This window comes from Phytophthora parasitica (assembly GCF_000247585.1).
Source record: "Phytophthora parasitica INRA-310 unplaced genomic scaffold supercont2.150, whole genome shotgun sequence".
NCBI lineage: Eukaryota > Oomycota > Peronosporomycetes > Peronosporales > Peronosporaceae > Phytophthora > Phytophthora nicotianae.
Window position 1 is genome coordinate 4,492 of NW_008649136.1, and position 10,645 is coordinate 15,136.

Below are 10,645 nucleotides of genomic sequence, written 5' to 3' on the forward strand. Positions count from 1 at the left end.
CCGATAAATCAATCACTTCAGAATCTTCCTTCTTCCCCTCAAGTGGTCTTCGCTCCGGTCTTCTTCTCCGAGTGGTGACTCCTCCCTTCGCTTCCTACAAGCTCTACGTCTTCCAAGATCCGTGACCTTTATCATGCCCGACTTTCCACGCGGGTTACCTAACTAGCCCGGCCGACTTAACACTGCAGACGAGCTCAACGAAGCTATTGACCGACCACTTGAGTCGACACCTGATGGCGAAACTTGCGTTTCTGCGGCGTGTCTCGAGCTTGCTGCGGGTAGAGTGGGTCTGGAATAGCCTCTCGAGACATTTCAGGGCCTCGCGGTACTGAGACATCCAGACCCACATCACATATTGCTGTAGCAGCGGTTAACGCCTTCCGAAATTTACCATATTGATCCCAGGGAAGCTCTTCACCAGATAGGTCGAGCTGTCCGGTACACGACGGTTGAGAAGATATGTTCGCAGAAGACCGCCATGGATAAGAGTAAGTACAGGTACCTGCCAATTAACCCTTTCGTGGTCAATGGGGGCATTTTGCCCCCTTTGGAGGGCGTATCCTTGAGTACCACTTGTGTCACCCACGAATGGGGGCAAAACGCCCCTTTCATTATTTTTTGTGTATGAACGAGGTGGATTCGCCCTTTCTACTTGAACTACAAGGACTTGCAGAAGATTTGCTGTAGTACCGTAGTTTATGAAAGGGGGCAAAATGCCCCCTTTGATGGCCTAATGACTTGACCTTCTATACTATAATATAGCCAGGTCAAAAGTACTCTTTCACGAAAGGGTTAAATTAATCAATAAGGGCGAGATGAGCTGTTTCGCAGCTATGGGGAAGTGCACCTTAGCGCCAGCGCCGTGTAAGTGCCCAGGTAACTTTCTAGTACCTCTTACGAATAAACGAGAACACCCTCTCTCTTGGCGGTGGGACCACGACTAGCCTCGGTCCACTACCGTCGCCCACACGCGATGAAGTCTCAGCTGATTGATTCCTCAGCGCTCGAAAGTTCCATTGGCTGCCATTCCTCGGTTTGACACATCGCTCTCACTACTGTCGGCCCCGTCCGTTGCTAGAGAATACTTCTGGGGCACGCGTCCGCATATCCATGGTTCTAGGGATGACAAGCCGCGTTTCGCCAGGAAAGAGGGAGAAGCTTTCGTAGCTGACAAACGGTACACCCATTGTATACACTTTACATCGACTGGTTTCGGTATGAACCAACAGATTGGAAAAGGTCTGTCGATGAAAGTTTGCCAAATCGGGATAAATAGTCACTATTTATTTAACAATACGAAAACAATATCACGGTACCTGAAACAGTAGGCTGCATTTCAGCTCGGTGGCTTTCATAACATCACAATTCGGATTGTGTATTGATATTCGCTTCGACTATGCCATGCAAAGTTTGGCCAGAATACGTTGTTAAAGCTGTCTACTTTGATGAAATGAAGCTTTCCAGGCCTATAAGGGCGTGGTCGGGCAACGATCGGCTCACTTTTGATCGTCTTCAACGATGTGGCAACATGTGAATCTCAAACCTGATCGGCTGACGGAAAGCTCGATCGGCTCAGCTGTTTGGATTCAAATCGCCCAAACTAAGACGACTGGAGACTATCGTCTGGGTGGCATAATATCAAAATAGTGACATATGAACGTGGAGTGCTGCCTGATCGCTGCTACCGCTGCTGCCACGGCAGCGACGGGTGCTCTCGTAGCAATTGCTCAAACCTCCGCTTCCTCTCTCCCGACGAAGAAAGAAAACATACTCACGCTAAGCTCTCTAGAATTTACTGCTATGCTATCTGATCGGTATGACGAGTGGTTTCGACAGAATCTACGTTGTGACCAAGCCGCGTTCTTGCGCCTTTGTGGCTTTCTTCGCCACGAACAAGAAAAGTACGAGCTTGACCGATTTATAAAGGAGCACCCGGTTGAAGAGAAGGTTGCTTGCCTGCTCTTTTTCTTGGGTTCTCAGGGTGGATACCGAGAAACTACTGCTGCCTTCGCTATATCGAAATCATGGGCAATCGATGTGATTGCTGTCTTTTGACGTGTATTACGGCAATCGCTGCACAAGTTGTGACCGTTTTCCTCGATGCACTGAAAGCTGGGCTCAAGTGCGAGAATCATTTCAAGCAAAAAAAGGGGGGGGATACCAGGTGTAGTTGGAGCGATAGACGGCTCATTAGTGGAGATTAACAGGCCGGTCGACTTCGAAGGTTACTACTGTAGGAAGATGTTCCCAGCGTTGAACGTGCAGGCCGTTGTGGACAACCGTATGTGCTTTACTAGCGTGGAGGTTCGGCCAGGTTCATAGTCAGACCAGAAGATATGGTGTGCTTCTGCGTTGTGATCTACGTACAAGTATTTGCCAACTTAAACCCACTTCCTTGGTGACGCTGGGTACGCTCTCAGCCCGGCAATTATGACACCTTTTGTGGGGAAAGATGGCGCTGGTCTGACACGCAAGCAGCTTCGCTACAATTAACTGCATTCACGGACAAGAACGGTGGTAGAGCGTGCCTTCGGGCTTTGGAAGGGCCGATTTAGAATTGCCAATTGCTGTCTAAACACGCGGAATGTTGAAAAAGCGGTCGACGTCATAGCTGCAACAATGGTACTGCACAATATATTGTTGGACACCAAGGATGACACAGTCTTCGAAGAAGAAGGGACATGCACGGGGACAGACGACGATGAAGCGATGAGTTCGAACGTGTTGGATACTACTGTTTTTTTTTTCTTAGATCAGTTGCTACGAGCAGGCGCGATTCAATTCTGGATTTCACTGAATCATTTGATTCTGTTTAGCGTGCTAGCTTCGTATTTTCGACAAATTAACTCTAGCAGTTACTGTCGGTTGCTTGGTACTCGTGACGAATAAACTGCAGCAGCTCTCGAATGTATTCGTTTTGCACTCTAAGCTGTTCATTCAGAGTTTGCATTTGAAATACAAGTTGATCGGATTGGGCATTAGCGCGATCACCCTGCTCCTGTAGTGCGTTTGTCTGTTTTCCCACAGCTGCAGTAAGCCCTTCACCACAATCGTCTCGCACTTGGGCTAGTCCTTTTGCAAGTGCTTCCATCCTCTCACTAAATCCTTTGGCAACGGTACCTAATCCGGCCTCAACGCATTCACCTTGGCTGCGCTTCTAGCGCTTGGTAGAGGGACCTGCGCGCGATATTGGTACGTCTTGAACGGGAATCGGGGGATGAGGGCAGTGATGTCGCTCCGCTGGCTTCTCGTGCAGCTGCAATAGTGTCCGTGTCTTCGGTGCTGAGATGAGGTCTGTTGTTCATGCCCGTCGCATCGCCCCAGTAGTCTTTCATGATGCAAAAATGGTTAGGACGACGGACAGGGCCTCCATTGCCTGTTTGTCTTTCCTCTGCCCGAGCTGAAGTCCATTTCTGCTTCATGTTCTTCATCTTGATGAAACCCACAAAGCATACACATCATCAGTTAGGTTAGCAAGTATTTCATTTGACACTAGGCCTCCGGTTACCTCGGCTTGACACTGCTGATCGGTAAACACTTTGTGGCGATTAACGGAGAGCGTAGACGCCAGGACTGACCAGGCGTACTGGATTCTCTTCAGATCCTTCGTGTTCTTGAAGTGCGAGCTTAATCTCTTGTAACGAATCCTGAAAAACGCTTCGACGACGTCGTCACTCCACGTGGCGTTTGGGCCGCGAGCTGCTGTGGCTCTTGTTGCTGCTTCGCGAACCAAGGAGACTCCAGCGCCTATCACATCCGACCTCGTATTTGCCGGGCCCCCCCCTCGACGCTGTTTAATTCAGGATCAGCTTCTTCCACCAATGCCATGGTACTCAGTTATTAAACGCTACTTTCTGAGCGGTGGTTTTATTGTAATATGACTCCGAGTCAATGTTCGAAGTCCGAGGCAAACTGACCACCTCAGCTTAGGGTTAGGATTAGAAGACGATCTGAACCGAGCTGATCCTTTCCCGACCACGCCCTAAATGGGAAAGCTTGGTCAGCCGGCTCCGGATTCCGACAGTTCCTGATGAACCTTCCACCACCAGCCCGCAACATATCACACTAATACATTCCTCCTCTCTTTCTCTTTATTTCGAGATTGTAGAGGGATGTGTCACCAAAGAAACCTGCTTGGCATGACGGAATTGATGACAACGTTCATGCAAAAAAAGCCAGGCAAGTCAAAAACGCGTTTCATTATAGACAATGTCTCCATTTAGCATCGGAATCCCGTGTGTGACTGACTATCTTAAGAGCAATGCTGTGTCCGAGAAGATTGGTTTGGAATTTACAACCAATTTATTCTCATTTCTTTGAAACCCCCTTCGATAGATATTTGGACGTCTGAAGCCACGCCTGTCGAGAGCACGCTCGAGCGGTTCAGTGAAAGACCAGGGCAAGGACACTCTAAAATAATTTTTTATGCGAATCGCAAGTGACGAATTGCATCAACTCTGCTTCTATGACAAACGCTTTTTCAAATTTGCAGAAGTCTGCACCCCCGTCCTCACGCAGTCACTGTATACTTCGGTGACGGGTATGTCTCGATACCATAGAGAAGTTACCAAAGTGTTATTGTCCTTATCTTTCACCGAAGCGCCAGAGCGTGGCTATCTCCAGCACCGCTACACCGAGTTCACGCGCGAGACTCAAGCAAATTTGAAGCGGTCGTACGGAGTGGAGGTCTTACGATGTATGTGATTGACGCAGTAGTACGAGACACAACCAGTCAATGCAGAGATCAACACAAGCAACTCAGACACAAGACTGATGTTGAGGTGGGGTAAAGTTTATAAATCGACCCTTATCTTCATATATTAAGAGCGCTCAGCTTGCAAATTTTGGAAAGCGATAGCTTTATCATTCAAGCCGGTTCAAGTCATTGATGTAGTTTGTCTCGGCTATCATGAAACTCTATTATTCCTTGACGGCAATGGATGAAAGCTTTAATCCAGTCCAAAATTGCCCATTTAATATACTTCTAAGTCGGTGGCTGTACATACTGGGGTGTCACGACAACAAAACGCCCCAACATCATGTATCCCGTTTGCCCACATATTTAGAGAATCAAAATTATCCGCACCGTTTCTCGCGTAGCATCTTCATTATTAACAGGCTGAAGTTGATATTATGGTTTGCGACAGAGTCCCTGTAAACGAACTCGTGCTTGAGATTACAAATTCCATAGTGCGTTCGTCGTTTAGGTGGACCAGCCTATATATGTATACTAACTGGCCGACATACTGATTAATGCCCGGGTTGAGCGCTCTTCCTCACCTTCTGTTTGAATCTGCCTTATTTATGCACAGCTCCATAGATCTTACCTTGCCATGGCGGAGCCTCATCTTAGTAGCAAACAGAGCCATGCTTCAACACTAGTCGCGTTGTTTTTGGCACTGCCGAATCGGGTCAGGAAGGCGTCGTAACACAACCTCCAAATGCCATCCGCCAAGCACGTCTACATCACTTCTCCTAAATATGATTGTTTATTTCTTGCCAACATTGCATTGATGATTATATTGTGGCGTTCACAATTAAAACAGATCAACTTTACTTTCACCAGTTCAGAAACTTTTGCTGCTGCTGGCGCTTTTCTACTTCTTTTTGAGGAAACTCGTATCAAACCTTCGAGGGATCACTTTATCAGAGATCCCGGCCACAGTGCCTCCAGAATGTTCTCCTAAATCGTGGTGGTACGCCTGATAATATCTAGTTGTTTTACGGGAGTTATTGCTGGATATCGGACCTTTGATTTGTCCACATGCTTCCAGCTCTGATTTGAATGTTGAGGGGCTGGAACATTGAAGTGATTTATCTGACAATGCCTATACGATGGCGGATATGTTTTTAGCAAGTACCCCCCCCCCCCCCCCCCTTCTCGGAAATGTGGCCATCAAAATTGTTGTACGGCATGTCCGTCCAAATCACGTGTCAGCACATCACTAGCGTAAATCCGCATCCATCCAAGCGTTGTTCTGAGTGATGTAATATTAGACCAACGGTATTATGAAGCTCGCCTTTATAAATATCACCGCCTGGGACCCTTAACTATGAACGCAATAGGAAGCCCCCCCCCCCCCCCCCCCACACACACACACCTAAAACCAATGTTGAAGACTATAATGCACTTGGATTTTAGAAAAATTGATCTTAGCATCCACTCGAACTGTTGTTACGTTTGTCGTTCGACCCACACGCGTTTTTAAACATATCACACGCACTGAGCCAGCTCGTCCATGTTGTGGATTTTTTTTTTCGCCCAGAGACGTCTTCTAATGTTATATTAGTGTTTCAATATGCTCTCCTCCAGTAATCAGTAATCATTCATCGTTTTGCATATCGTGATAAAGTTTGTTTGCGATTTGTGATCACAAACCTTGCTTTTTCCGCCTCCAGTATTGGTACTTTTATTCAATCAATACTCTTGTCGTAACAACCTGACACCAGCAAAAACAAATTCTAAAAAAGCAATTAGAATGGCTTATTATTTCCATATATATTGGGGGAAGTCGAACCTTCAAAATAAGCAACATTATATCAGCAAGAAGTGGCCATCTAAATCAGCCGTTCTCTGTGATCTATATAAGCAAGAGGAGTCACGTGAAATTGCGAATAGCATCAAAACCAACAGCCCATGCAGCATGTCCTGTACGACAGAAGCCTCTCGTGCCGCAACCGTATCAGCTCTTCTTGGCGGTTCCACTTACTCTCTCCAAAGCGAGTGCAGATCGGAAGGCGTATGATCACAAGCAGGATGTCAACAATGGCAATACGGGCTCAAGACTGCTCAACCCTTTGCTGGAAAACGGCTGGAAACGTGTATGGCAACTCAGCAGACGAAGATGTCAGTCATTCAGCATTCGAGTACCAACGTATTGAACATTGTGAACATGACCGACTTCTCTCACGATGCTGAAACTGCTGAAGAAGGTGCTGGAGGGCCTCTTCATAAAAGTTGATATGAGCAGGAAATGTATGGAATCTTTTTGCGTTGTGCTACTGTATCTACTACAGGCAGTGGATTGCTGTTGACTATCTCACAAGGATGGCATCGGCGTCAGTGTGGCTGGCATTGAGTTCACCACACGCGTGCACGTTGTGTGCATCAATGGGATCGAATTTACCTCAACTGTTCGTTTAGACTCGCATGGCCGGGTGCTAGCGCACCGGTTGTCAGGCGCTCACTGATCAGCTAACTTTCTATACAAACTTCTCGATGTCCTTGACCGACTTGCGCTGTCGCAGTAACTCCAGAACAAGTTCGTGTTTGCGCATTGCGCATCGCTCTTCATTCTCACGCTCGCGAAGACGCATTCCTCCTCCTTTGGAAGCTTCTCAGCCTCACGCTTCTGCCCATTGTCGTTTCTCTTCGTTCAACTTTTCTCTCAAATAATCTACTTTTGCTTGGGCGCACTCGATAATGACAGACGACTTAAGTGTAGTTTAGACTTCGAATCACGATTGGGTTTTTCCTTGGCAGCATTTTGGGGTTGAGGGCGGCGTGTTTCACGCGTGGTCACATGCGATGACTTCGCTAACAAGGCTTCTGATACGCTCGACGAGACTGGAGCCGTCAACAGCTCTGATGGGCTTGAAGTTGGCCCGAAAGAAGAAGGTGAGTTTCCGGAGGGGGGAAGATGCTCGTGGAGCTGGTGACGTAGGAGCTGTAGGTGAAGGCGACACTAGCTGCGACTGAGCAGGTTGGATGAAGGTCAGATCACCGCTGCCCATATCGTGACTACCATCACATGGATACTCGTCCTCCGAATTCATCCACACATCGGAATCAATGGACTCGGAAGCTAACTGCAGAAGAGGGCACAAAGAGCTCAATCGTGGATGACGGCGCAATGTTTGCCCTTCTTCCAAACAGAGTCTTCATTCTCTGGAATTCAGGGCACACGCGCTCCAGCTTTTCCGTGAGCGAGTCCCTTTGCTCCGTCTCACGTTTGGTCAATCCAAGACCAGTCTCACTTTCACTGTCTTCAGCGTTGTCTTGAACCGGCGCATGTAAGCGATCCAGCGCTGCTGCATATTGCGAGCACTGAGGTTGCGAATGCCGTCGTTGATTGATTCTTTCTTCAGGTGTCCTGCCATAATTTCGAAGGCATTTTTTCTTCCTTGTTTACCTGTTGATGGGTGATGTCGCACGCTTGCGTTCACTGGATATTGCATGTGGGACATGGTGCAAGCAGGATTGTACGACTCGCGTGTTGCGTAATCTTACGACTCTTCTGGTATGTTTGGTCTCAGCATCTGGGATGCAAGATGGGATAGGAGGCTGTGAGGACAGGAATTGTAGAAGAGGTAGCTAGCTTAAATCAACTCAATCCCAAACGCACTTTTGGTTTTTCAACAAGCCCTTCCTCATCTCATTGACTCACCGTTAGTGCTCTTCCTTACCTTCTCTTTTTTTTCACCACCAACGGTGGTGACTCCAGAGGACCCATGAAGTTTGTCTCGACTTCAATCCAACTAACGAGGATGCGGTAGTCGTCTCTGGTAAGATTCACCTTCGAGGCAATGGCTTTGGCCTTTCTGTTTCCTTTTGCCCTTCGGATGATAGTACGGTTATCATGCTGAAGTTGACCAATGCTGTCAGATTAGCAACATAAGGTGTGCGGAAGGAGTACAACATATTTAACACTGATACCTTGACTTACTCTTGTGTCGTGTGAGCCGCAAACTCACAAATAGCCTAGGTTGCAGCCCAATGGGGAACACACGGGGGTAGGGAGGAGGACTCAGCAATTGATGACATCATTGAAGTTGCACGGTATTCGATTTACCCTCCAGGAAAATAAGATGCTTATTTTTAACATAAGCCACCTCCGGAGGTGGCTTATTCCCTTAGGGGGAAATAAGCACGAAACCGTTTGATATATCAGCAAAAACTTCCACAACTAAATAAGCCCTGTTTATGTCAGGTTCGACTCTCCCTATTCGATTTAAATCTCCAGCCGTTCCACCCAGAAGCATTGCAAAGTGATGTCTTTCAAGAAAAAAAAATTCTTCGGCCAACACAAGGTTTTACCACGAGAAGAGTGCATTTCCCACTAATATAATAGAGGCTTTCAGAATGACCGTCAAATGAAATACATGTAGCTCAATAACACATAGCAGAGATACGTGAAAAATGATACTGTTTTTTTACGTAGCGCTTGTGATTCAGAAGCATTTGTTTTTGAGTTCACGTAGTGAAAGTAAAGTACGTATCTATCAGTCGGAGTTTTGCGACAGAAGGGGAGAGGACTATGGCTCCCCGATCACGTGTCCTTACAGCAGCTATGCGATGAGATAAGGTGTGCCACCTGCTTAACTTATAGTTTAGTTTTTCTACTTCGCAGCACTACTAGAAAACGGAGCTTTGGTATCTTCACGATACAACACCAGCAGGGCGTGTCCTAGCGGCGACATACTCCAGCAAGAGTGTCATTAAATCAGGGTAGTGTCACTAAAACAAGGTTTTGACCTTTGGAAAACACATAGCACAATACACGCAAGAAGCGCTTGATCTACCGTTTTTCTGTAGCGCAAAAGTACGTACACATTCGAAAATATTTTTCTGTCCGACAATAGCTTTTGTCGTACGACTAATGCCGTGCGTTGCCCGGGAAGCTCTGGATATTTACGCATCGAAACGCTACTAATACAAGTAAATAATATCGTACTGGATAAACATCAAAAACATTATTACCCGTAGAGTACATTTTCTGTAATCATCTAAAAAAATCAATCAAAAATTGGAAATTCCAACTTGGAATTGTTAGTATTTTAGTATGTTTATACTATAAAACTAAACATTCATTGCGTTCTCATACATGTAATTAGTTAACTAAAGGAAAAGGGAAGAGATAGAGAAGCTCATCCCAAAAGATGCAGGAGTGATATATACCGCAAGCTACACACTTGAAGTTGCCGCCTGTGTGAATCTAGGATCGCAATGCAAAAACTCTCCTTGCTATAGCACATCTCGCACTTTTGAGTACGGGACAGTGCCATACAGCGTCACTCGGTCGAGCAGTCAGTACTTCTCCCTCATTTTTTCCACTGAGAGCCTCTTGGCGCCGTCTCCTGCAATTAGAAAAATTACTCTAGGTCTACCATCGGAGTAGCTCGAGCAACTACATCGATTCTCTTTCCGATACACCAGACTGAGGCTGTTACTTGATCGTTATCCTGTTGTGGTGTTGTAAACTTGGTGGCCACTGCATTAAGGATTCTGGACACTTTGTCCGCACGTAGCGACGCTCGTAATACTAAAATTTCTCTACAAGTGTGGGAGACACGGGGCGAACTATGAATATTTTTACATCTAAGCAACAAATAATTTGTAGTTTTACTGTTTTCAACGTCCCGACTTTTTACTGTCATTTTCCAGTAAAAAGTGAACATGCTCAATGTATTACGAAACATTTCTTTTTATCACTTGAATGGTGCGCAAAGACTACCGCGGGCTAGTTAAGGTTAAAGCAAATGTGGCGAAGGAATGGGCAGTAGCGGTGTTGTACGTGTTCCGCCAATGACTTCTGAAATGGAGTAGCTTCCATGGCCCATGCGTGGGATGAAGGTCACCTTGTTGGGGAGCACGGCAAGAAGGCTAGGGCTCCAAAGAAGTTAACTTGAATCCAGATTTTATTCT

At 46.5% G+C, this 10,645-nt stretch overlaps 4 protein-coding genes across 4 annotated transcripts; all 4 read right to left on the reverse strand.

Annotated features, from left to right (window-relative positions):
- Nucleotides 1-203: 203 nt before the first annotated feature.
- PPTG_24667 (hypothetical protein) lies at nt 204-311 on the reverse strand (the record flags this gene model as incomplete). Its single annotated transcript, XM_008918165.1, has 1 exon — nt 204-311. One exon carries the CDS (start codon nt 309-311, stop codon nt 204-206), a length of 108 nt encoding a protein of 35 aa, XP_008916413.1.
- A 2,537-nt stretch (nt 312-2,848) lies between these two features.
- PPTG_19672 (hypothetical protein) lies at nt 2,849-3,431 on the reverse strand (the record flags this gene model as incomplete). Its single annotated transcript, XM_008918166.1, has 2 exons — nt 2,849-3,120; nt 3,197-3,431. 2 exons carry the CDS (start codon nt 3,429-3,431, stop codon nt 2,849-2,851), a joined length of 507 nt encoding a protein of 168 aa, XP_008916414.1.
- Nucleotides 3,432-6,563: 3,132 nt separating this feature from the next.
- Nucleotides 6,564-7,317, reverse strand: PPTG_24668 (hypothetical protein; the record flags this gene model as incomplete). Its single annotated transcript, XM_008918167.1, has 2 exons — nt 6,564-6,581; nt 7,210-7,317. The coding sequence occupies 2 exons, from the start codon at nt 7,315-7,317 to the stop codon at nt 6,564-6,566; spliced, it is 126 nt and encodes a 41-aa protein (XP_008916415.1).
- Nucleotides 7,318-7,956: 639 nt separating this feature from the next.
- On the reverse strand, nt 7,957-8,187 carry PPTG_24669 (hypothetical protein; the record flags this gene model as incomplete). Its single annotated transcript, XM_008918168.1, has 1 exon — nt 7,957-8,187. One exon carries the CDS (start codon nt 8,185-8,187, stop codon nt 7,957-7,959), a length of 231 nt encoding a protein of 76 aa, XP_008916416.1.
- Between the last annotated feature and the right edge of the window lie 2,458 nt (nt 8,188-10,645).